Source organism: Diceros bicornis, chromosome 8 (assembly GCF_020826845.1).
Source record: "Diceros bicornis minor isolate mBicDic1 chromosome 8, mDicBic1.mat.cur, whole genome shotgun sequence".
NCBI lineage: Eukaryota > Metazoa > Chordata > Mammalia > Perissodactyla > Rhinocerotidae > Diceros > Diceros bicornis.
In genome coordinates, this window is record NC_080747.1 from 62,167,045 (window position 1) to 62,194,584 (window position 27,540).

At 43.3% G+C, this 27,540-nt stretch overlaps 1 protein-coding gene across 6 annotated transcripts in view; it reads left to right on the forward strand.

Annotated features, from left to right (window-relative positions):
• SHROOM3 (shroom family member 3) overlaps positions 1–27,540 on the forward strand; it is a 316,032-nt gene that overhangs the window by 257,036 nt on the left and 31,456 nt on the right. For all 6 annotated transcript variants that reach the window (XM_058547303.1, XM_058547305.1, XM_058547304.1 and 3 more), the window contains 2 exons: positions 18,047–18,178; positions 24,324–27,531. In XM_058547303.1, coding sequence (XP_058403286.1) covers positions 18,047–18,178; positions 24,324–27,531 — 3,340 coding nt within the window. The remainder of the gene's footprint in view (positions 1–18,046; positions 18,179–24,323; positions 27,532–27,540) is intronic.

Genomic DNA, 27,540 nt, shown 5'->3' on the forward strand with positions numbered 1-27,540 from the left:
CATTTGATTCAAATAACTTTTAAAAAATGCATCCACAACTGTTTTTAAAACTATAATTAAAAACACTCAAGGCGGTATACCAACGTCTTACACTTTGGAAATGACTAATGTGTTAAATTGTACAGCAAGATTCATTCATCTTGGAATGGATATTCATTTAAAACTTCTCTTGTCATCTCTAATTGAGGAATGTCCTGAGATGGCCAAGTTAGCCTAATAAAAATTTGCAGCTACTTATCTGTGCTGTCCCTGTGCTAGGCGGGGTCCTGGGGCTCTGCACGTCTCATCGAATTCTGACACCAGTCCTGTGAAGTCTGCAGCAGTGTAAGGGCATTCAGTGAGGGGGTGGTGGATTTAAATTCAGGCAGTTTGACCAAGCTCATAGCCACTACACTCTATTACCTCAATAACAGCACAACAGAACCTGCTTCATAGGACAACTGTGGGGATTCAATGAGGTAAGGTATTCAAAGCACTTAGGACAGAGCCTGCTCATAGGGAACGAGAACTAAATAAATATCAAGTGGAATAAATATTAGGCGGTGGTGTGATGGTGTTGTGGTTATTATCATCATCATGTAAGTCTGTGTGCCAGCATGAAGAACAGTATAATATAGTGAGTGAGATGGAGTCTGTGGAATCAGACTACATAGAATTCAAATCTTGATTCTGCCACTTATGTAACTGCAGACATGTTATTTAAGTTCTCTGAGTTTACAGTCTGTAAAATGAGTTTAATAACTAATCATAGGGTTGCTGAAAGGATTGAAAGAGCTAATACATGTAATGCGCATAGGTGGTGCCCAGCACATCTTAAGCACTCAACAAATGTTGGTTATCACTGTTGTTAATTATCCTGATTTCAATGTGGGGGCTTCTTTCACGTAGACACATTGACTTGCGTTATAAATAAGTAAACATGATAAATTTGGATTTATGCAGTTATCCATGCTTATGGATATGCAAATATAATTAACATAGTTATGTTTTGTATAATAAAACAACAACCTTAATGTGTCTACATTAAGGTTCTCTGTAAGATTTCATTTGACAAAAAGATTGAAAAGAAGTTTACCTATTGAGGACAGGGCAAGATTCGCAAAGGGCTCTGACAGCAAGAGAACCAGCTGGCAAAAGGTTGTTCCAGGGACAGCCTGAAGAAGCAGAAACCCGAGGTCATCACTATTCTCTTCAGCCTCCTAGGACCTTCAAAATGTAGAGAACCAGAGCCTTCTATCTAACAAGACTCCATTGGGCTCTGTAGGTTAATGTAGCATCAGTGCCGAAGTACTCGAGGCCAGAACATGGTAGTTAGGAAGTTACTACAACAGCCTAGGAGGAAAATGATCAAGACTTAAACTAAGCAAGTGGTGATGGGACAAGAGATGAGACAGATTTGAGAAGAATTTAGAAATGATCAAGACTTAAGCTAAGCAAGTGGTGATGGGACAAGAGATGAGACAGATTTGAGAAGAATTTAGGAGGCAGATCAATAGCAGATGAGGGTGGGAGAATGGAGGAGAAGGACTAAAGAGTGTGACTCCTAAGTTTCTGCTGTGGGGCAGTTGGAGGTAATTGTAGGCCATTAGCCAGGGCCATGAGAGCAGAGACTAAGTGGGGTTCAGAGGTTGCGCGCTGAAATCACACAGGCCTGGGTTTGAGCTTGAAAAAATTAAAATATTTTATAAAACAGGCTTTAACAAGTGGATGAAAGAAATGAACCTGAATGTATATCATGAGGAGATTGTCTTTAAAACAAGCTGGGGTTGCCCTCATCAGCGTGGTCAAAGCCTGGAAATGGTGCTGTGTCTGTGTGAAGGGAGACTGCAAGGGAGCAGAGAGGCAAGCAATTTCCTCTGGAAAAAGGCGTGACCTAGATGTTGCACACATCACTCCTGCGCATATCCTTGTGGCTGGAATTTTTGCTCTGTTTATACTCTAAGAATTTTACGTATGTGTCTTGTCTCCACAACTATATTGTAAGCCCCTACAATAGTCCACTTCCTAACGCTTTCCTATCCCCTGGGGTCTCACTGCAACCCACGTGTCACTGATGTAGAACTGAACTTGGAAATTGGAGTGGTTCTCATCCAATTATATTCCAATCCTAAATCCTGCCCATTTTGTTTTTTACTTTTTATTTTTAAATAGTTTTAGACCCAAAAATGTGGCAAAAATTGTACAGAGATGTCCCATACACCCGTCACCCAGGTTTCCCTAATGTTAACATCTTGTATAACCATAGTACAAATATCGAAACGAAGAAATTAGCATTGGTGTAATACTATTAACTACAGACTACAAGACTTCATAAACTATAGACTTTATTCAGATTTTACCATTTTTTCCACTACTAATGTCCTTTTTCTGTTCCAGGATCCTACGCTGTGTTTAATTGTCGTGTTTCCTTAGTCTCCACTAATCTGTGATATTTCCTCAGTCTTGCTTTGTCTTTTATGTCTTTGTCTTGACACTTTTGAAGAGTATGGGCCAGTTATTTTGTAGAATGCCTTCTATTTGGGTTTGTGTGATACTGTCTCCTGATTAGATTGTTTATGCATTTTTGGCAAGAATACCATGAAAGTGATGTGGCCTTTGTGTGTCCTATCAGGGGTTACATGATGTTCATACGTTTTATTACTTGTAGTGTTAACCTTGATTACTTGGTTAAGGCGAAGTCTGCCAGGTTTCTCCACTATAATGTTATTTGTCTCTGTAATTAATAAATATATTGGGGGCGATAACTTTGAGGCTATGTAAATATCCTGTTTCTTCTCAAACTTTTTCTCACTGATTTTAGCATCCATCGGTGGATACTGCCTGTGATAATTATTACTGTAATGTTCTAAAGATGAGTCTATTTCCTTCATTCCTTCTACATTTATTAATTGGAATTCTTCTGTAAGGAAGAGCTGTCTCTCTGCTCCACTTATTTATTCAACTATTTATAGCAGTATGGAATCCATCATATTATTTTATTCTGTGAGTTATAATCCAATAGTACTGTTATTTATTTTATTGCTCAAATTGTTCTAGCTTTGGTCACTGAGAGTTCTCTCAAGCTGGCTGAGATCTGAATCCTGTTTTGAAATATGGAAAGGGATGAGATGCTGATGTCTTGTTCTTCCACTGAGAGAGAGCAGACATGATGTGCTTATCATCTTCTTAGTAGTCTTACAAGTGTTGAGGTGGGAGGTTAATAGTGGGCATTGAGCTAGTCTAATTTGTGACAAGTCACAGAAGCCTGTACACTGATTGTAGAATTGAAAAGTGCTAGAGTCACCTCATGAGCCAATTCCAAGTCCAATGGGTCATAGTTATATATAGCTCCTTTTTCATAAAGAAAATAGCCAGAAAGGATTTTCTCACTTATTTATAAGAAAAAGGAAAGAGCAAAAGGAAGAAACTCCCTCCCCCCAGGTATACAGGGACTAGTCAAACAACCAAGTTAAAGAGAGAGAGAGAGAAGCTCTTAGTGGATCAAGGCTTAATATTCTACCAGATCCAATCCCATCCTTCCTTTCCTGCTTAGATCCCTGAATTCTCTCATAACTAACTTGTCAGTAGTAATCCTGTAATCAAATTTATCTTGGCAGAAACTTCTCCCTAAAATCTGTCAAGCCTCAGGGTAGGGTAGCTCAATGAAGTGGTAAAGTAGACAAAATGTTCTAGCTTAAAACTCAAGATTTCCCAAGCCAGTGCTTTCCTCTGTAACCTCTCATCCCTTCCTTACCTTCCGCCACCAGTCACCACCATTATTATAATAACTGTCTCATCTAATTATTAAGCTTTTACCCATACATGGTGATATGTTATGTGCTCTGTAAAGTAAATCAAGATGAATGGATAATAGAAGCTCAGGTTTGACTCTTAATTCATTCTCAGTTGGGCAGCAAGGTTAGTTCAGCTGGCACTTTCACTTCCCTTGGCAATGAGTTCTGTCCCTGTGCTGTTGACTTAGTGTACTCAGGACAGCGTGCCTCAGGAAGCCTCGGTGGGTGTTAGCAGAGAACCCTGCTTCAGTAGCCTCCCAAACTGTGGGAAGCTTACAGCAATTAACACACACTTTTGCAGACAGTGACATTTTTGCATGTGGAGGAGGGCGCTGGTTTAGCAGAAATCATTTCAGGAAGCTTCCTGATTTCAGTTTGATGCATTTTATCAGCTGATGATTTTCCGTGCTTCCCTCCTCCTCCAGCCCACAAAATAGAATTCTGGCATTTCTAAGCTGGGTGCTATTGTCTAAGATGCTGGTTCTTCTCAGGAAGAGTCACTAAGGGTCACTTTCTCTTCTTCCTTCTTATAGAGCAGGAATTGAATTTTAATTGGCCAGTTTACAGAGGTGATTGGGAATGAGAGTCCCTCCCACTTGTACGAAGCTCAGCAAGTTCAGGGCGGTTCAGGCTGTCTGAACATGGAGTTGTTGCGAAGACTTTGCAACCCTGGGAGGAGCAGAAAGAGCGGTAGCAGGGTGAAATGGCTTTTTATCCCTCTCCTGAGTGTGACATTCAGTTGGCCAGAGGGTTGTTATCTAGGATGTTACTGTTTGCCACAAGGTAAGTCTACTCCTGTGTTAGAATGAGGTTTAGAATCTTTCATTGCAGGATTCTCAACTGACAAGCCTTTCACAGGTGTCTTTTTGATATTGTGCTATATCTCTTGATAAAGAAAAATAAATAAGCAACCACATATTGAATTTAAGCCCATTTCTCTAAAGTGTCATGAAAATTCTCAATATTTGAGCACCTCATGTGATTCAGTGTACTATTAATATTTCTGTGTGGGAATATGCAATCATTCTTTCTCCTGTATATACAGTTGCCATATTTCTTATGATGTGCGTATTTAGCGTGGCTTTTTATCTCATTCAGATTAGCAGTTGCTTTATGTTGTGTACCTTATGGTTTTGCTTCCCCATTTCTGTAGGGAATTCAGAGTAACTATTTCCGTTTCTCACAAGCAGTGGCTACTTATCTATGTACTAGTTGCCAAGTTCTTCTCTATTCTCACTGCCAATATTTGTGTAAAGAAGAATTTGTGTAAAGAACCTGTGAATATATTCAATTTTAAAGAAAAGAGATGGTCTTCTATTCACCTTTGAGTTTAAATGAAAAGAAGTGTTTATTGAGATTGCCAGTTGTACATTATTTAACCCCATCACAATTGAAAGTTTAAATACTTGATTATCTTTTCCCTTATTCACAGTAATTTGAATTCTGCTTTTATCCTTCTATAATCTTGATTCAAAATTTTTGTTCAGAGTTATGCTTAATGCCAATGCCTGCAGCTAGGGATGCTTTTGCTTAAAAGAAAATATGACATGGAAAAGAGCAGGTGGATGCAACAGTCATGGTAATGTTCTAGATCTCAAGGTGACTTGAATATTTATTTTATTATACAGGCACTCATTTTATTGTTATACCATGTAAAAGGTAGAAAAGAAAATATGAACTGTTTATATTATAAAACATATATAGAGAGAGGGATCACAGGGCTGGTTTTTCAAGTTTTATTTGGCATTCTTTCACTTGAAAGTGAATAAAAGAGAACATTCTTCTGAGTTTTATTATTTTCTCCCCAACAGTGTCAAGTGATGTGTGACTGGTGGTGGCAGTTAAACTCCTCCTTGTAAAATTTATCATGAAAATATTGGTAGGTAGGGACTGGAGCAAGCGTTCTTCAAGTTTTCAGCTTCTCTGCCTTAAAAACGTCACTATTCCTTTCATTCAGATTTCAATAATATTTGAAAACTTTATTTTAATGAACAAAAGTCTTTTCCAGTATCATTTTTAAAAAATGATCTTTTGACCATTGTTTGAAGTTTTTATCTAAAATAAATGCTTTCTGTCCTTTCCTTTGTTTTTTTTTGTTGTCTTTAATTTCTCATTTGTGGCCTATTCCTCTAAATGAGGAGAAAGTGAAATAGAGAGGAGAAAACCAATACAGTGCATCAAACTTACTCCAAAAGACAATTCAGTTTCTTTAGTGTTGGAGGTTTGGAGGGCATTTATTTGTTTCCGTTTAATGGAATGGTGTTTAGAAAAAAATCACTACCAAAAGGTGAGGGTTCTGCCTCACAAAAAAAAAACCCGTTTCTTAACAATTTCATTTGTTTTGGCAAATGAAATTTAATTTGTACTTTGGCATCGTACAAAAATTAATTAGCTTGATTTTGAAATATCTTGGTTGGTATTTGGACTGCTTTAAACCCTCAAAGGGCAATTTTCTGTGGGTTTATACATTAAGGAGAAGTGTTTCCAGCCATAGTCGGGGTACTCTTCTTCTCCCGCCCCTCAGCTCTGCAGCCCAGTGGGTGGAGGAGGAGAACCATACATACCTTTTCCAGTGCCCTGCTGAGCTGCTCCTAAGTTATCCCACAGGAGTCCTCTGGGAGAGGCCCCAAGCAACTTCTCCTTTAAAAAAAAACAAAAAAAATGGGGGCCAGCCCAGTGGTGCAAGCATTAAGTGCGCGCACTCCACTGTGGCGGCCCGGGGTTTGCCAGTTCGGATCCCAGGTGTGCACCGACGCCCCGCTTATCAAGCCATGCTGTGGTGGCATTCCATATAAAGTAGAGAAAGATGGACACGGATATTAGCCCAGGGCTGGTCTTCCTCAGCGGAAAAAAAAAAGAGGAGGATTGGCCGATGTTAGCACAGGGCTGATCTTCCTCACAAAACAAAGAAAGGTAGTAATTCAGGAGCACACACAATATTTCTAGTTCTCTGTCAACTATCTGACCCTCTCTGAGATCCATGAGAGTGCATTTGTGGGTGTCTGTGTGTCGAAGATGACAACAAACCAGCATGAAAGTGATTTCTCCTGTCTGCGCTCTAGCAACATATTCTATAGCACAGAGAAGTAGTAGAGAAGATTCTAAAATCATACTGTCTGATAGCTGAAGAAATTGTCGAAGGCCAGTCCCTCCTTCCTCCTCCAACAAATAAAATGTCTGGTCCCAAATTGAGAGTTGAGAAGAAGAAATTATTTATTGATAATCAGAGTTTCTGTTATTCTATTGATGCTGTATAATTCTGTTGTAATTGAGTGTGAAAGTCAATGAAAGACAAAGATGAGTGCTCTTACAGATCAAAGATGTTACAGGGTTTGTGGTAACTTCTGCCATGACTTATATGCAAAAGTGTGGGAAGGAGAGTTGACTATTCTGATTCCTCTGTATGTGTCAGAGTTGAGGGGAGAATGATAAAAAGAGGGAAATATTGGTGAAAAGAACATTTCGATGTCATCACCCATTGGTGACTAAGTGAAAGACACCCATCCCATTGCTAGTTCCTCTATTTTATGGTAATTGTTTTTTGTGGTCATCAATAAAATTTAATTAAAAAAAAAGTTTCCAAATGGAGGGTGGTGAGGAGACAAATTAGTAGTGAAAGGATATTGAGACAAGTGTGGAGGAACGGGGTAATGTATTTTAACAGAAAAGGTTTTTTTGCCTTTTATGCAAAGTTTAGATATTAGGGTCTTATGTCTGTTAGCAGACTTCACTTTTGCTTGTGATTCCATTGTCACAGCCAAAAGTCCCCAGGGCATATTATCAGGATGTGACATTTAAAAAGAACTTCTCTTTCCAGAAGGACTGTCTGTTGCTATGGGGTTATATTACCTAATGCGTACCTTTCCTCCCACCGAACCACTTTTTTAAGACACAGATATTAGTGAGGCAATTATAAAAGCCTTAGAAATGTTTACTTGTTAGATTTTTCTGTGAATCCAAAAAGTCTGAGGTTCAGCCTTGAAAAGCCCAGTAATCATAGAAACTAGAGGTTAGGGATGCTATGAAGGGGTAAGGGATTTCTCAAAAACAATGTCTTTGCCAATGGTGTGTTAAGGGACAATTACCACCTTTTTTTAATATTTTGGAAGATGATGAGTTTTTTCAACTTTTATAAGAATTCTTAAGAGCTTTTCTGTCTCCTGTGGACATGCAAAAACATATGTCAACACAGAGTGATTTTTATTCTGGACATACTTCCATCTGGATCTGTGAATGCAAAAGGGTTATGAGTGCAGCTCAGTGTAGCTTGACTTTGTCATGGTTTCCAATTGCTGTATACTTGTATCGTCAGTATTTGGGGCCCATCATTTTCCTGTGAACAAGAAATGCCTAAAAAGACATTGTTGTTCAAATATGAATCATCTATTCTTCTAAAGAAAAGAAGATATAATACCCCCCCCTCCAAATTACTTGTACAGTGACATTTAATTGTTCATATTGAGTTTGTTTCCTCTTTAAAGTGTGAAAGGGGCAATTTAGCAATAACTATCAAAATTGCAAGCACATTTTACTTTGAGCCAGCAATGCCACTTCTAGGAATTTCTGCAGATATGTTGGCATAGGTGGAAAGCAGTATATGGACATGGTTATTCATTGAAGCATTATTTGTAATGGAAACAAAAAATATCTACAAAAAGGATCTGGTTAAATAAATATGATATATGCACACAATGGAATACTAGGCAGCTAAAAGGAAAACAAGGTATGAGGAAGTTCTCTAAGTACTGAAATAGAATGATCTCCAGTATGTATTGTTAGTTAAAAAAAACAAGGAGTAGAACACTACATATGGTTCCTTTTGTGAAAGGGGCAAAGTGAAATTATATATTCATATTTGCTTGTATTTGCATAACAAAACACTGGGAAAGATACATAAGAAATTAACCACAGTGGTTATAACCACAGTGGTTAGCTGTGGGAGGAAGAGAAATGGGGCTGGGAAACACAGAGAGTAAGACTTCTCAATGGCTTTGATCTTTTTTTTGAAACTATGAGTTAATTACCTGTTCAAAAGCATACCTGAAGTAAATATGGGAAAAATATTAAGATTTGATAAATTTTGGTGATGAGTACCTGGGTGTTCTTTATATTAATTTGAATACATTTGTATATGTTTGAAGTATTGCATAATTTTAAAAATAGATGAGGAACAATAGGGGAAAAAATAGCAACACACAAAAAGAACCTTAAGAAGCTTGCTTTATCCCTGGCTAAGCGTATGGTGTTCAGTAAGTGTATCATGAAGACCCTCAACCTAAATCCATGATATGTTAATTCAGATAGACCAGATAGACCAAATATTTACAGAATATTTTGATATATTATTTTTTCTTTCTGTTTTTCGGTTGGGAGGTTAAGACTAGAACCTTGTTATGGTGGACCTGGTTGTCTATTATAGCATTGTGCACTAAACAAATGATGGCAGATGGGTGGGTTAGTAAGTGGATTAAGAAATAGGATGTTTTATTTGGTAGTGCTGGTAGTCTGAGTATAATTTGTATTCTTACACATTCAACTCATGCCCAGTTGCTAGCTGGCATGGTTTTATAATGTCAGTGCACCCAGAAGAGCCCATGCAAAGTCTCAGCATTTATAGCTCATCGAAGGACAACGCCAACAAAAAAATTAACTCTAGCTCTTAGAATTTTTTATTTTCCAAGTTGTGTTTGTCACCTTCTCCACTTATCCAAAGCATAATCCTTCAAGTTCATCTAAAGTCCCTCTCTACTGCCAGGCTGTTTGGCGGACTTCAGACCCCGTTCTTGATCACTGGCAGCCTGTGACCTTTTTGGTGCTTATATCCAAAATGGCTCCAGAGCCCACATGGCCCAGTATAATCTGACGGCTTCTCCTACTATCTGTTCTTCACTCATAATGCTTCAGCCACACACTGTTCTGCTTCTTGAAAACTCCAAATTTATTCCTGCTTCAAGGCCTTTGCATTTCATTGTTCCTTCTGTGCTAAACACTCTGCCCCCAGCTCTTTGCATGGTTGACTCTTTCTCATTATTTAGATCTTAATTCAAATGTCACTCTCTCAAAGAGGCTGTCCCTGACCCAAAGCAGTACCCTCAGTCACCCTCGCACATTACCCGGTTTTATTTCCTTCAAAGCCCTCATAATTCTATGAAAATATCCTATTTATTTGCTTATTGTCTGGCTCCTAAGTCTACCCACCCTTCTCATTTGTACTGCTCATTGCTTAGGAGTTAAAAACACAGGCTCTGGAGACAGATGCCCAAGTTTAAATATCAGCTGTGCTGCTCACCACTCTTGTGACTGTGGGCTTAGTCTCTCTTTTCTCATTGATAGTCCTATATCATAAAGATAGTATGAAGATTAAGTGAAAAAATATGCGTCAAGTGCCTCGAATGGTGTTGGGCACTCAGTAGGACTGAAATATTTTTTGAGTGAATGGATACTCTGAATCTGTTTAATACTTTTTCTTGCGTCTAAGACTCCTCAACAAGATTATAAACTCCTTGAGGCCATCTGTGACCTCCCAGAGCTCCAGCTATAGCTCAGCAAGGTAGAAGGCACAGAGTAGGTGATCAAGGAATACTTCTTGAAACACCTGAACTGCTTTATTGTAGATTACTCAGAAATATACTTTGCATTCCTGAGTCTCTGGGTTAGGGCAAAATCATCTAAGAAGGACATCGTGTCACTTGCTAGTTCCAGTTTCATCAGCCTACCCATCCCACGCAGTTAAGCTTCCTTGTTTGTGGTTAGGAATGCAACAAAAGGGCTTTGTTTGAATTACACCCATACACAAAACTTGGTTTGCTCAATTTTAAAATTAAATTGTCTTCTAACTCTTATTGATGTGCTCATGATGTAATGTACTTTAGGAAAATATTTCCTTATCATCTTAAAGTTCAAAGTGATCCCAAAATGTAAAAAGCATGCTGTGCTCTTTAGGAATGCTTATTAAATTATTTGTGTCGTTGAAAAAGTCAGTAAACAGCTGTTTGAGTTTTTGGTTATCTCAAGATACAATGAATTATAATTTTTTAAATGAGAAGCTGTTTTTAAAATATTTTGCTTTTTAATAGGCAATACATGTACGTGGTACACAATTCAAAGGTTACAAAAAGAAATACAGTGAAAAATAAATTTTCCTCCCTATAAATTTGTTTCAAGTTTCTCAAGTATCCTTCCAGAAATATTCTTTACATTCATAAACGTATAAGTGATTATGTATGTTGTCCCCCACACTCTGCAGCATAATGTATGTACAGTTCTGCATCTTACGATTATCATTTAACCGTATATTTTGGAGATATTTGCATATCAATATGTATAGAGCTACTCCATTCTTTTAGTATACTCAAGTATTCTATAATATGGATGTAATGCTGACTTAACTAGTCTGCTACTGATGGGCATTTAGGTTGTTTTTCAATTTTTTGATGGAGATGTTATTTAAAAAATTATTTTGCAAGATGTTGCCAAACTGCTCTTCGTTCAGGTTATACTGATTTACACTCCCCCCACTAAGGTATGAGAGTTGGTGGGCTATATTTTGGTCATCTTTTTCATTCTTTTTCCTCATTTCATCACTTAGCTGTACATATTAGAAGAATCTTATAAAACAAAGATTTATCTCAGAAGCTTTCTCCCAACATATGTTCTGTGTCCAAAAGAAAGGAATATATTTTTAGGACCTTTTGATTTGTTTGTTTCAAAATCAGCCTGTTCTTCTTAATGTAATTAGACTTGTGATAAAATCTGACCCCACCCACCCCTACCTCAGGGTAAATAGCTTCTCCAGTCTCCTCCAGAGAAAAAGCCCCCCAGGTCGGAGCATTGCAAGTCTTGGGCACTTATTTTATTTTTACTGTAGGAGTTATTTCTCTATGATTTATTATTTACTATAGGATTACTTCATTTGGTCTCCCCACGGGAATGTAAGCTCCGTAAGGGCAGAGACCATATCTTAGTCATTAAATCTTTTAAATATCTCTAATCAGTTTCAACTCTTATAGTCCTCCTTTACTATGCCACTTGAGCCCCAACCCACCACATCAATCCCCTTACTTTTCCCTCTTTTAGGCTTCATAATGAAAATAGAAGACATTGGGTGAGAAGTCCCTTCAACTTTCCTCCCACCCGCTCCCTTACATACTTAAGAGCATCAACATCTTACCACCTCCTCATTTCAGTGGAACTGGCTTTACTCTTACATAAGGCTATACCTTCCTCGTGTGCTCTGGAATGCCATTCTTTCCTACTTCCTCATGAGTCTTAAGGAATGCCATATTCTCTTCATTTTCTATCTGCAGCTGCACATGCTTATACTCTGTCTCATATAAACTTTTTCAAACTTCTCATTGTTTAAAATAACACAGCAAGAAGAAAACCTTTTTACCCTCTAGCCCACTCTAGTCTTCTAGCTACCATCCTCTTTCTTCCCTTTAGAGCCAAGTTTTTGAAAGAATTATCTGCCCTTTCTGTCTCCATTTTATCCTTCACTTCTTATCCCACCATAATCAGGCTTCTTCCCTTGTCATTCCATTGCAAAAACTTACTAGTTGTCAAATCCAGTGGACATGTCCAGTGGACACCCTCATCAGACTAACCTCTCTGTAGCAGTTGGGATGGTTGGCAGTTCCTACTCCTTGTTCTCCTTCCTAGGATTCTGTGAAACTTTCCTACTCTCTTAGTTTTCCTCCTTCTTCTCTGGAAGCTCCTTCTTGGGCTATTCCCCCAGTTCTTCCTCCCCTAAATTGTGATTGTTCTCAAAGACTCATCCTTAAACTACTTTCTTTGGCTCCCTATGCATTCTCCCCAAGCAACTTACCTTTTCTCAAAGGCCATTTGGTTTGTGACTCCTAAATTTCTATATACAGTCCAGACTTCAGTCCTCTAGACCCTACAGCCTACCGTACACCTCACATTTGCATGCCTCAGAGTGAGCCATCAACTTCCCCACTCTATTTCCTTCTTCCCCTCTCCACTCCACCCCCTCCATCTAATAGTTCTTTATATAGGTTAATAATAGTATCATTCTAGTTCAAGCTAGGAATATAAAGGCCAGCCTTCCCCCTGACTATACTCTCTTCTACACCACCTACATCCACGTGGTCACTAGGCTGGGCATTTTGCCTCCTCAGCAGCTCTAAGATCTGTCATCTCTTCAAGTTTGCTGCCACTGCCTTAGCGCTGGGCCTTCATTATCTCTTACCCTGGCCAATACAATAGCCTCCAATTTCGTCTTTCAAATTTATTCTTCTTGTTATTGGCAATATGTTCCTGAAGCTCAAATTTGAATATGCCCCTCCTTGGCTAAGGTTCCTTGGTGGCTTCCAATTCCACAGGATACTGTCCAAAACGTTTAGTGAGGCATCTCAAGATCTGACCCCTCCTACCTCTTCACCTTCATCTACTCCTCTTCCCCTTATTCGTCATCTCCTCTCCAGCTACTTGAGTTGCTTGTACCGTGTTCCTGCACATTTCCATGCATTTATCATGCTATTTCTTCTACCTAGATGCCCTTCCCTTCCTTTTCCCCTTCCATCTGGAGAAATCTTTCATGCTGTAGTAAAAAGTGAAGCCTTCTTGACCTAACCCCACAATGTTAATGACTCCCTCCTCTGAGTTCACCGAGCATCTTGTACTCTGTTTATGGAACCCATCACAGTATTATAGCCGTTTACTTAGCTGTCTCTTCTACTGTGCTGTGAATTATTTGGGTCTAATGATATTTTATTCTTTGTATCCCAGGTGCCAGCATAGTGGCTGGCGTGTAGAAAGTTTCTACGGATGTCCCCTAAATGAATGGGAAGGGAACCAAGGAAAGGTCTGGATAGCTTACATTTAAAAGAAAGCCTTGCTGTTGTCTTCAGAGAACAAAGAGCAATTTTCTTCTCCTAACTTAGGTGGAACAGCTCCATTTATCTTCATTGTTCCGCCCACAGCCTCCTTTTATACTTCAAAGTCTGATTGAGAACTTTCAGCAAGGTGTCTGATCCTTCGTGAAGGAGGTGTACTGACTGATGTTAAGCCTGGGTAGCTATATTGTACTTCAGGGCACCTCCTCTCTTTTCTCCTTCGAGATTTCAGGCTAGAGGGCTTCTCTGGAACTCCTGAAGTTATTGGTTAGCATTATGTCACACCTCATCTCCTTGCCTGGAAGAGGGATCTTTTTTCTGTGGAGCCTATAGAACTTTTCAGGGCCCATCCATTTCCCTTGAGTGGGAAAAGCTTCTCAGCACCAGTGTTTTTAGCTTGGTCTGGGCAGATTCCATTGGGGGAAGAGGGGCTGGCCCCATGGCGTAGCGGTTAAGTGCGCGTGCTCTGCTGCTGGTGGCCTGGGTTCGGATCCCAGACACACACTGATGCACCGCTTGTCAGGCCATGCTGTGGGGGCGTCCCACATAAAGTAGAGGAAGATGGGCATGGATGTTAGTTCAGGGACGGTCTTCCTCAGCAAAAAGAGGAGGATTGGCGTGGATGTTAGCTCAGAGCTGATCTTCCTCACAAAAAAAAAAAAAAGATTCCACTGGGGGATGAGGCTGCTGAAGAGCCATCCTCAGCGTTACTGTTCTCAGGTGCTGGGCCGAGTTCACTCTTCACTGACATCCATCGGCCTCTCAAAGCCAGTACCTAGTCCCAGGGCTAGCACCCTACTACTGAGAGGGATCCTGGCAACTCCTCACTCTAGATAGCCGGAACATGGGGCAGGAAGAGGACAGTTTGTTGTTTCTTCTTATGATTTTGGATCCATTTGGGTCCAAAATGATATGTATATGAAATGTCTCCAGGTGCCTCATGCCAAAAAGACTTCATATTTTTTTCATTAAGTTCTGGGCTTTTGCTGTATGATTAACCAATAATATTTGTCGAGCACCTGAAGTCATATGTAACTGGGTTGAACCCTGACTCCGGGACTTATAGGCTGTGTGATTTGGGCCAGCCCCTGAGGGGCCTGGGGTGCCAGGGAGAACTTCTAGTCACTGGAACTGGGTGATAAAGCAGGAATCTAAGTCAGTGAGGAACTGGGGCTCAAGGGGGGTAGTCTGGCTTCGAGGAACTGGTTGAAGAGGCATCAGCCTGGTTTCTAGGGAGCTGGGTGTCCAATGTCAGAGTGGGACTAGCAGCAAGAATGCCGTGTGCTAAGTTACTGAGCCACAGGGCTCCCTGATTTCTCCCTCTGAGAAAACGGTTGATTTAACTTTGGGACAGTGCTGAACCCAAAGGTATGGGTTACCTGGGACCTGTTATGAGGCCTGGAAAGGTATGGGGGCAAGGAGCCAGATGAGTTGTAATATATTGGCTTCCGTTGTTGGTCTCTTGATTTTGCATCCTGCTTCATCCCTTTAGCCCAAGGCTGTGCTACTATTTCCTTTAGTTCTTTCCTAATTTCCAGGTGGGCCAGGTCTATTCCTTCTTGGCATGTGTGTACCTCTGTGACTAGAACTCACAGCCACTGCCCTGGCAGCCTCCCTGCCTCACCAGTGTGGCCAGGGGCTTCTAGGCTGTGATCACAGTAAGTCTCAGACCAGCCTCTGCCATAATTATCGACTAGCAATACCTAACTGGGGAGCTCAGAGCTGGGCCAGCCATCGCCACCAGTAGCTCCTGCCTATTCCCCTCTCCTCCTCCATTCACTCAGCCCCTTTTCTGTCCTTCCTTTTAGATATCTCTGACAGGCTTGTCTCCCTGGCCTCTCTATTCTTTGTCAACTCATTAATAATGAATGACTAATGATAATTATACTTAACATTTATTGAGCTTTTACTATGTATGGGGTACATTATCTAATTTTTAATTTCACATAAAACCCTCTGACATAGGTTCTGTTATAACCTGCCTTTTACGGATGAGGAAACTCAGAGTGGTTAAGAAACTTACCTAAAATCCAAAAACTAAAACCAGTGGTATCAGGATTAGAACTCAGGTTTATCTGACCTCAGAGCTGATATCTTGAGCCACATTTCAGCTTCTTTCCATCCCCAGAATTTTATCAAGAGAGATGTCAGTTTTTCTCACTTTCCCTGGCCCATCTAGCAACCCAGGCATCAGTCCACCTGACTTAAAGGATCCTTCAGTTCAATAAATGTTTATTCACTGACTGCTACACATCTCCTGTGCCTGTGTCCCTTGCTTCACACAAGACCATTTTCCTATCACCATTATCTCTCTTGGCAAGTCCTTAAATGTCTCTCTTATACATTTTAAATGTTATTTCAGATTAAAATTAGGTTAATCCAACCCCTTTGATTAATGTCTTAATTTTTTAGATGAATAAAGGCTTAGTTAGGGAGGTGAAGTGACTTACACAGGGTCATATAGCAAGTTAATAATAAAGTCACGGTAAGAACCCAAGTCTCCTGACACCTGGGCTAGTATTATTCTGATATACTTAACACTCTTGAAATTTTATTGGCCTTGGGGGAGTGATTTTTCATTTATATTACAAAAGCCAATTTATTTTTTCATGTAAAATGAATAGGTGGGTGTACTTACAGCTTTATCTTCAACATATCAAAGTGGATTCCTGGATTCCTGTAAATATGGGATTCCCATATTTATTTAATCCCAAATATGGGATTTATTTAATTTATTTAAATCCCAAATATGGGATTCCTGGATCCCATAAGTGTTTCTAAACTGCAGAAAAATTCCCCTACAGTCTTCAAGTTCAAAAGTTTTCTGCATGAAATGCCTGATAGCTCACCTCACTTTTTTGCCAAAAATAAAGCACAGCCACGCTCTCTTGTCTCTGACCTTCTATAGTAGTGTAATCCTCCTTACGAAATTCATTCTTCAGTATTGCAGTCTGAAGGACACCCACTTCTTCCCTTGGCTGTGTCATTTCTTTGTGTTATAAGGGCAAGATGTTTAAAACTTGAACTCATTGACTTGCAAAATGCGAAACTATTGAGAACATGTTGTTTATACGATGTAGCTTAGATCAGTGTTAACACCAAGGTAGCTGCAAATTTTTATGTAGTTTTTACCAAGAAATTAAAATAATACCATTTATCCAGCATCAGGATATGACAGAGGACTTCAAAATCCCCAGAAAGCTTTTACCATATATCCACACAAAGTCCCTTGGGAGGTGTGAAGGAATTATTGCTCCCATTTTTATATATGGATAAGCAGAGGCTGAGAAAGACCCAGGTAACTCCATGTGCTTTAAATTAATAAATGTTAACATGCAGGAAATCTAGGTGAAGGTTATATGAGAATTCTTTTTTCAGCTTTATTGAGATATAATTGATACATAACATTGTGTAAGTTTAAGGTGTACAAGGTATTGACTTGATACCTTTATAAATTGCAAAATGATTACCATCATAGCATTAGCTACCACCTCTATCCCATAATATAGTTACCATTTCTTTTTTATGGTGAGAACATTTAAGATCTCTTCTTAGCAACATTCAAGTATGTGACACAGTATTATTAGCTATAATCACCACGCTGTACATTACATCCCCAAACTTGTTAATCTTATAATTTGAAATTTGTACCCTTTGACCAAATCTCCCCATTTCCTCCACCCCCTGCCCCCTGGTAACCACCACTCTATTCTTTTTCTGAGTTTGTCTTTTTTAGATTCCACATTTAAGTGATATCATACAGTATTTGTCTTTCTTCGTCTGGTTTACTTCACTTAGCCTAATGACCCCAAGGTCCATGCAAGTTGTTGCAGATGGCAGGATTTCCTTCTTTCTAATGGCTGAATATATTCCATTGTATATATATATACCACATCTTTATCCATTCATCTGTTGACAGACACGTAGGTTGTTTCCATATCTTGGCTATTGTGAGTAATGCTGCAGTGAACATGGGAGGGCAGATATCTCTGTAAGATCCTAATTTCAGTTCCTTTGGATATATACCCAGAACTGGGACTGCTGGATCATACAGTAGTTCTATTTTTAATTTTTTTAGGAACTTCCATACTATTTTCCGTAGTGGCTGCACCAATTTGTATTCTCACCAACAGTACACTAGAGTTTATGTGGGAATTATTTATACTAAGTTTATAACATTTTTATTTTAAGGCTGAAATTATGTCAAAAGGAAAAGGAAAATAAAAATATTAATAAAGTAGACAATAGCAATGGTAAGTAAGAGAAACAAACAGTAAGATCTACTTTCCAGTGTTTCCTTGATTGTTTTTGATCTCTGAGAATACAGCAGTCTGCTTCCAAAATCCATAAACCATATTAGTGAAGAGACTCAGCTGAGAATGCTTCTAATGTTGGGCGTCCCTCCCTGTGTCTCCCCAGGCGCAGTGAACCTGCAGGCCGACCTCACTCTTGGCATTCAACCAAATTTGGGGAGAACCAACCCGATGCCAGCATGATGCAAATATCTCAGAGCATGATTGGCACTCCTTGGCCCCAAAGCTACCATTCCAGGTAAGTGGAGCTGAGACCCAGGGGTTCTTTCTTTCAAATGACTTTTCCCAAAAAAGAACATTTTCTTCCGTTTTGAGAACATTTTCTTAAACTCACCCCAAGTATTAAATCTCTCTACCCACTACCTTCCTCATCCTCTTAAAACTCCTAACATGTGTAGGAGTCATCCTCATATCCTGGGCTAGATTGGTGTGAAGGGAGGCCAGAATTATTTTGAGCACTGGCTGGCCATTTGGGATATTTTTGGGGTCTGTTCATTCTCAGTCAGACATTTCTCAATTACACATTATAACACTATACTAGAAATTTCTCAATTCCACATTATAACACTCTACTAGAAAAATTGACAAACTTCTTCCCTCAATGCTTAATGTCCTTTCTTCTTTAGTCAAATATGTATCTGTTTTTTATCTGCATGATTTTTTTCATGTCTTGAACTCTCCACTTGGTTTTTCTCCCTCTGTTAAGGCTGGTTATCCAACTTAGCCCCGAATGAAAAAACTAACACTGAGGCCCACTCAGTGTGTACATTATCTCACGTGGTTCTTCATATATGCCTTTAAAACAGATACAGTATCCTTAACGCCATTTTACAGAACAGGAAATTGAAGGCTGGAGAGACTAATTTGTCCGAGGTCAAACAACTGATCAGTAGCTGAGTCAAGCCTCAAATCCAGGCCATTGCAGGTGACCACTAGTTATATTTCCTCGGCCTTTCTGGTCACTGTGTCAGTCAAGTTTGGTCATAAAAAAGCAGAGCCACCATAAGTGTTGTGGGAGAAGCAATCAGACCTTACACAATTGAGAGGGACTGGGGAGACGGGGAGCCAAACCTGACTCCCCAGGCATGTTCAAAAACTTAGCCAGGACTCCCCCACACTTACTACTGACTTGGAACCCCTGCAAATTGGAATCCATCTTCTGATCCCAGGGAGCCGGACTCCATTGATCATCGCTTTTGGGAAGTGCTTGGATAAGAGTAATGGTAGGCAGCTGGGGGGGGGGGTCAAGTGAATGTGGGTCCTACATATAAATGAGATGCAAGTGCTGATCCATGTGTGTGTCAGCGGAGGGGGGAGTGGCTTCTAGAAGGATTACTTAACTAACAGATGTTGGCTACGCATGTGGCAAGGCCAGGACTCAGGGCGCTTAACACTCATGTCTGGTCAAATCAAGGGCCAAATCCTAGACCTCTCATGGTGGACAGGGCTCCCAGTGTATTAGGGTAGGCTGCAGGCCACAGCAAGAGATAATTTCCTCCTTGTTACAGACACTCTTCTCCCTTGTCCATGTCCCTCTCAATAACCCGGAAAGAATTTATTCTCACCCTCTGAGCCATCTGTGCTCAGAGAACAGGTCCCCTAGCAGGGCCCACCTCCACGCAGGCACAGTGCTCCTGGTCTGTGGGCTTGCACGTGTGGAAGCCTTTAGGAGGTTAGGTGTAGGGGTGTCTAACAGTGTGACGGGAGGACAGCATTATGGCAAGGTGCTTGGGCTTTCAAGTCAGACTTAGGTTTAAATCTCAACTTCACCACTTACTGCATGAGCTCGAGCAAATCGTTTAACCTCTTTGATCTTAGTTTCCTCATCTGTAAATGAAATTAATAATATATATCTCATTGCATCCTAGCGAGGGTTAAACAAAATAACATGTAAAATGTTTAGTGCAGTTCCTGGAACACAGTAAGCACTCAATAATTATGACAACTATTTATAATAATTAGGCTGAAGACTTAACTAGAGGCATGGTGAAACCTGATAATGAACTTCAAGGTTAATGGCATAAACCAGCACACACTTACAAAATGCAAGTGCGTATTGACAGAGTACCCCTGAACAGTGAGGCCCTTTGGAGCCTTCCTGACCCCTAACCTTCTTAGGAGGCCCTAAATCTGAAGTCATACTGTGACCTAAAAAACATGCTGGCCCAAAGGCAGAAATAAGACTACTGCAATCAGTGCTTAGAATACCTGCTTATGGTAACTATGGTGAGCTCCCAGAGGCCTCAGGAGAATGGCAGAGTTGGCATCAGAAGTACAATATTCTGAAGACTGCACTTCCCCACCTCCTGTGTCCTCCTCCCCATCCCAACCTCCAGAGGGGTTTAGGCGGGTGGATCTGCCCTTGTCCTGTATCTCCCACTCTGTCCCTCTAATTCAGACTTCAGAACAGCTCCCCCTGACACAATGACTGTCAGCACAAAAGCACTGTGTGGGGTACAAAGGGAGAAAGGGAAGCTCAGATTACCCAAAATGCTACAGATGTGTGGGTTCTGTTCTGCCCCCGCACACATCATCCTGTGGTCTGTTTATTCCATGCCTCGGCTTGCAGCCCTGGCTGAGGGCTTGTTCTGCTCAGAAGGTCTGGCACTGGCAGCTGCAGATGAAGAAGCACTCTAGGCGTGTTTCTGAGGAGCACAGTGGCATCTAGTGGTCTAGTATGCCGAATCGATTGGTCGGCATCCCTCTGACAGCCGTCATTTAGTTCCAGAAACCTGTCTCAGTCCTAAATTTATGGATCTGTTTCTCATGAAGAAGCTGGAGAATGGGGGAGCTGGAGGGAGGGGAGGGGCAGGAGAGAGGGAGAGAGAAATACAAAGAGACAGAAGACATGTAATTTTAACTGTCTGCAAGCTGGCTTGGATCTGGAATTTCACTGAAATAATATTTCAGCTGCTTCCCGTCAGACCCCCGTCATGGTCTTTTTGCTGTCCTACAGAAATCTCATGCAATGGTCCTAAAGTATTAAAGTACTATAGAAGAGATCTTGAAAAGTCATGTCGTCCAGACTCCTCAGAAGAGGATACTAAAGTACCAGTACTTGTTCACTGATTCCTTCATTCAACAAATATGCACTGAGTACCTACTATGTCTCAGATGATTTTGTTATTGAGGGTACAAGGCTGAACAAGACATAAAAAGCCCCCACCCTAAAATATTTGTTTCCCAGTGTGTTCCATGGATTAATAATCCATTAGTTGCTCCTAGGAAAAAAGTTTCTAGGGTCAAATAAGTTTAGAAAACACTGCTTAGTATATTTTCCTTTTAGAACATCCCATGAACAATAGTTTATTAAAGACTCAGAAGTCTTACAGTAAATAAAATTGTTTAACTTATTAGCCCAGTATTTTCCAAACACATTTGATCATCTAAGGAATTAACGTTCTGTAGGTACACTTTAGGAAACGTTTTCATACACTTCTTTTGTGCTCTTTGCTGTGTTCTAAGTATTTAGAAAATGCTTTTAAGTACACAAAATAGAGAGTAACATTATAAGAATGCATGTATGTACCACAGAATTAACAAACATTATGTCATACCTGCTTCAGATCCTAAACATCGTAGATACAATTGAAGTCTCCTTCATATAACCACAGGGGCATGATGTAACATCAGGTAGCAGTAAGTGCTGTGAAGACAATAAAGCACAGTAACAGGGAGGAAGGAGAGAAGAGGTACTCTTTAGATAGTGAGTTCCAGAAGTCTTCTCTGATGCAGAGTTGAATCAAGGAAGAGAGTGAGCCAGGTGAAGAGCATTCCGTGTGGTGGGAACAGTGGGTACAAAGCCCCTGAGACCCTGGCGTGGGAATATATTTCATGGGTTGAGTTATAGTAAGGAGGAGGCTGTCACCCCAGAGTGCAGCAAGCGAGAACAGTAGAAAAAGAGGTTGGGGAAGAAAGACCACAGTAAGAACTTTGACACACTCGACGCACTCGTCTTGACAGTAAGGCTATCTCTGTGTGAGCTGGAACTATTGCAGGGATTTAAGACCTTCATTCCAAGTTCTTACCCACTATTAACAGTGCCAGCTTTGGGGCCGGCCTGGTGGCATAGTTGTTAAGTTTGCGCACTCTGCTTCGGTGACCTGGGGTTCGCAGGTTCAGATCCCAGCTGCGGACCTATGCACCACTGATCAAGCCATGCTGTGGCAGGTGTTCAACGTATCAAGTAGAGGAAGATGGGCACAGATGTTAGCCCAGGGCCAATGTTCCTCACAAAAAATAAATAAAGTGCCAGCTTGGAAGCAGGAATGGCAACGGTAATCAAAATAACTACTTCCAGAAAGTGGTAGAAGAACTTGTTTCTAGAGGGCAACATTAGGGCACTCTATGGCGTGGCATATGTCACTTGGTCATAGTCCCAGTCAGTTTGGGAAAGGGAATTCTGAGAGGATGGAGCCCTCCCCAAGTAGGAGGGAAGAGCACAGCACAAAAGTCCTCACGTGACACATTCCTCCTGAGGTTCCTTTAGCTACGGGAAGGAACCTACTCTACCCTTGCTCTGCCTGGCTAGAGAGATGTATAGCAGAGAGTTCATGTTTCTAGACACCATCTCTGTATTTTGAGATAGAGTAGTGATGACATTTCCTCCCACTCAAAGGTGAGTGTTTCAGTTAACCCATCAGTTTATTTACTTTTATTTTTTGTGTGTGTGCTCCTTAGTTAGATTTGAATTATCCTTTTGGTGGAAGACTGCTAAAATTCTCAGCAGTTGGAAGGAGGATTAAGTAGTGTCTACCACTTGCATAGAATTGGTGAATGAAACAGCCCTTATGGGATCTACTGTTTCCATTTCCCCTCAAAGTATTAGCTCTGAATCTTCTGTTAGAGGAGACAAAGGGAAGCATAAGTGGGTCGTATGGAATTATCCTCAACTGAGCTATGTCATGTGCATTTTTAACACAACCTCTTCATTTGCAGGGGAATGGGGGGTAGGGGTTAAAATCTGGCAGTGACACCTGCCATGCATGCCATTGAGTGCCAGGACTCATTTCCCTGGTCTGGCTGGCTTGCGAGCTGTTCCCTTCCTTTCTCCCTTGAATTGATACCTGTCCCTCCCAAAGTAGGATGCTCCATTCAGTAAGTTGACTTTCTCTGATAGAGAAAAATTACATTCTTGAGGTGAGTTGCTGCAAATGTAGTCTTCGTTGAATTCTAGCACCAGTTTTGACTCAGAATATGGCCTTTCTAGTCTCTTGCCATATATTCTAGATTTAGTCCAGCCATAAAGTATTATCACATGCTCAGCCAATAAGGCACCATATCTACTTACATGAAGTCTAGAAATATAATAATAGCTCCATGAATTTTAATAGTAGAGCCTTAAATGAATGGAAACTCAGGCAAGAACTCTTAGTGATGTACCCTTCTTTAGAGAGCAGTGAGTCACAAATGTTTGAACTACGGAGACTGCTGTTTGAGTTTTGAACGACTTATTCCTTCCAAAATGCCCCCCTCCCCCAGCATGCTGGGTAAAGTCTATTTTGAATTTATAATTAAAGCTAATTATAAGTAATTTTGTTTTGAGGCGACTTTGTGGGGTGTGCCATGCCAGGATTGAGAGTCATTCCCCTTCCCCAAGGCCGGCTCTGAAAGCCACCTAGAGGAGCTTGTTGAATAGAAGGTCTTTACCTTCCCAAGTGTATGAGCCTTCGTCAGACTTGGGAAGCCATCCATAGGTGATGGACTCCTGTGATTAGGACTTCTTACACAGCTTCCCTCTCGCATCAGCTTTTTCTGACTGTGATTTCTCTCATTCAGCTTCATGTTTGGCTTTCTCACCACAAACAAATTGTCTCTGGTACAGTTGAGATTCCAGGAAGATTGCCAGGATGTAGCCCTTCAATTCCATAAAAAGGAAAGATATTAACTAAAAACATATACATGTGCACTCAAAGTCTCCCTCACCCGTTCGCGTGCCTAGTCACTTACTAAGCTTTTCCCCTTCTTCCCATAAACAGCCCCAAGAAACACAAAATTTCCGTTTCAATCACCCTTCATCCTCTTTCTCTCTTCTTTCCTCCCCCACCTCTCTCATTTCTTGGCACGTGCAGAATGTCATTTCCAGCAATTAGCAAATGAAATCAGTGTGCTGCCTGTGCCCAAAGGCCACATGCCTTCTTCTGTCCCTCCCCTTGCAAGCTTGGGTGATTAATTAGAGGCACATAGGTTACAGTGTTGGGCAATTACTCCTGGTGACAACACACAGGGAGGCCGAGCAAGGCCCAAATATGGCCCTTTTCACCCACCCTTCCAAAAGCCAAACATCTTGCACAAGATTACGTTTATAAGCTGGGTCCTGTGCCTAAGCCTACTAAATGATAACAGCTCAGTGATGCTGACTGCTTTGTCTCCCGTTCTTCCAGCTCCTCGACAAGTGACCTCTCCAACTATGACCATGCTTATCTGAGACGGAGCCCTGACCAGTGCAGCTCCCAGGGGAGCATGGAGAGCCTGGAGCCCAGTGGGGGATATCCACCCTGCCATCTTCTTTCCCCTGCAAAGTCCACCAGCAGCATTGACCAGCTCAGCCACCTCCATAACAAGAGAGACTCGGCTTACAGCTCCTTCTCCACCAGTTCTAGCATCCTAGAGTATCCACCCCCTGGCATCTCTGGGCGGGAGCGTTCAGGCTCCATGGACACCACTTCTGCTCGAGGTGGCCTCTTAGAAGGGATGAGGCAGGCAGACATTCGCTATGTCAAGACAGTCTATGATCCCCGGAGGGGGGTCTCAGCAGAATATGAGGTGAACTCTTCTGCCCTGTTTCTTCAAGGTCGGGAAGCCCAAGCATCAGCAGATGGTCAGGGCTATGACAAATGGCATAATGGTCCTCGGGGCAAGGGAGCGCCACCCCCATCCTGGAGCCAGCAGTGCCCCAGTTCCTTGGAGACTGCCACTGACAACTTGCCTCCTAAAGGGGGTGTGCCCCTGCCCCCAGCTCGGAGTGACAGTTATGCAGCCTTTCGGCACCGAGAGCGGCCCAGCTCCTTGTCTAGCCTTGATCAGAAACGGTTCTGCCGGCCTCAGGCAAGCTCTGCAGGATCCCTGAAATCTCCCTTCATAGAGGAACAGCTGCATACTGTGCTAGAGAAGAGTCCAGAAAACAGCCCCCCAGTGAAGCCCAAGCATAATTACACCCAGAAGGCCCAACCTGGCCAACCTCTGCTGCCAACTGGCATCTACCCAGTACCTTCCCTGGAGCCACACTTTGCCCAGGTGCCCCAGCATTCCGTGAGTAGTAATGGCACGCTCTACCCTGCACTGGCCAAGGAGAGTGGATATACAGCTCCTCAGGGGACTTGCGACAAGATGGCGACCCTTGATGAGAATGGGAACCAAAATGTATCTGGTAGGCCTGGGTTTGCCTTCTACCCACCCCTAGAACATGACTCAGTGTCCTCAGTAGAGAGGAAACTTGAAACTTCAGCCAAATGTGTCCCCTATAAAGTCCATTTCCCTTCAGTGCCTGAAAACGAGGAGGATACATCCCTGAAGAGACATCTCACCCCTCTCCAGGGCAACAGCCCATATCCCAATGAGAAAAAGAGCACCCACAGCAACAAACCATATTCTAGTTACCACAGCCTCAAATCCCCTCAGGCTCCAGCCTGGCAAGTGGGTGAAGACAAGAGATCTTCCAGGCCCTCGGAGCCTTGGGAGAGCAATTTCCACGAAGACCACAATGCCAACCTCCGGCAGAGGCTGGAGAGAGAGGGCCTAAGCCAGAGCCCGTCAAGCAACTTTGGCAAGACCAAGTCAGCCTTCTCCTCTCTCCAGAACATTCCTGAGAGTCTAAGAAGGCAAAGTAGCCTGGAGCTAGGAGGGGGAGCCCAGGAGGGCTACGTGGATGGCGGGCCCACCTGTGCAGTCAACACCAAGGCAGATTCGGGAAGGAAAGCTGTTCCTGATCACAGGAGCCATCTGGACAGGCCAGTTTCTTATCCAAGGCCAGAGGGGAGAACCAGTACCTTGGTCTCGTTCCACAGTTCAGACCCAGGGTATGAAGAGCCGCACTCGCCACCCCACCAGCAGGCGTCCAGTCTGGGCCGGAGGAGGCTCAGCTCCGGCAGCGCCTCGGCCCTGCAGGGCTTTCAGTATGGGAAGCCCCACTGCTCGGTGCTGGAGAAGGTTTCCAAGATTGAGCAGCGAGAGCAAGGGAGCCAGAGACCCCCGAGTGCGGGCAGCTCTAGTTATGGCTGTAACTATAGGCCCAACAGGACGGTCCCAACTTCCAATATTTCTGGGAATGACTTCGAGGAGACAAAAGCCAATATCCGTTTTTCTGAATCCAGTGAAGCCCTAGGCGATGGGGAGCAGCACTTCAAAAACGGGGAGCTGAAGCCAGAAGACACTTCCTGGCAGCCATGTGGTCCACAGCTGAGGAGGGGCGCCGAGGGCAGCCGTGGCCCCCCACTCCGAGGCGGTGAGCCCCCGAGGCGGGACACTCGCCTGGTCCGCAGCCAGAGCACCTTCCAGCTCTTCGGCGAGGCCGAGAAGGAGGCCATGTGGCGGGACCACAGGACCGGCTCGCCCGAGTCGCCCGTGCTTGACGCCCCCTTCAGCCGCGCCTACCGGAACAGCATCAAGGACGCACAGTCCCGCGTGCTGGGGGCCACCTCCTTTCGCCGCCGGGACCTCGAGCCGGGGGCACCTGGGGCTTCGAAGCCCTGGCGGCCGCGGCCTGCGTCGGCCCACCTGGGTCTGCGCAGCCCCGAGGCGCCGGCCTCCCCGTCCCCGCACACCCCGCGCGAGCGGCACAGCGTCACCCCGGCCGAGGGCGAGCCGGCCCGGGCCGCGCCCCTCGCCGCCCGGAGGGGGCCGCGCCGGCGCCTGACCCCCGAGCAGAAGAAGCGCTCCTACTCGGAGCCCGAGAAGATGAACGAGGTGGGGGTCTCGGAGGAGGCCGAGCCGGCGCCCTTGGGCCCGCCGAGGAGGGGGCTGTGTTTCCCGGAGAGCACGGTGGCCGACCGGCGCCGCCTCTTCGAGCGCGACAGCAAGGCCTGCTCCACCCTCAGCCTGTCGGGGCCCGAGCTGAAGCAGTTCCAGCAGAGCGCCCTGGCCGACTACATTCAGCGCAAGACCGGCAAGCGGCCCTCGGCCGCCGCCGGCGCCCAGGAGCCCGGGCCGCTGCGGGAGCGCGCGCAGAGCGCTTACCTGCATAGCGGCCCCGCGGCGCCCGAGGGCCCCGGCCTCGCCTCGGCCTCCAGCCTCAGCTCGCTGCGGGAGCCCGGCCTGCAGCCCCGCAGGGATGCCACCGCCCTCCTGCCGGCGGCGGGGGAGCTCTCGCGGGCCCCCCGAGACCGCAGCGGCTCCTTCGCCTTCAGCCGCCGCCTCGGGGATCCGCGACGTGCGGACCAAGCTCCGAGGGAGCTGCCCGGTGGAGCTGACGGCGGACTGAAGGACACCCAGAGGGTGCACAGGACCCCTCAGGAGCCCTCCTCGTGGGGGGCCGCGGCCGGGAGGGCCGGGAAGTCCCTGTCGGCCGAGGACCTGCTGGAGCGCTCAGACGTCCTGGCCGTCCCGGTCCACGTGAGGTCACGGTCGTCCCCCATCGCAGACAAGAAGCTCCAGGTACGTGCA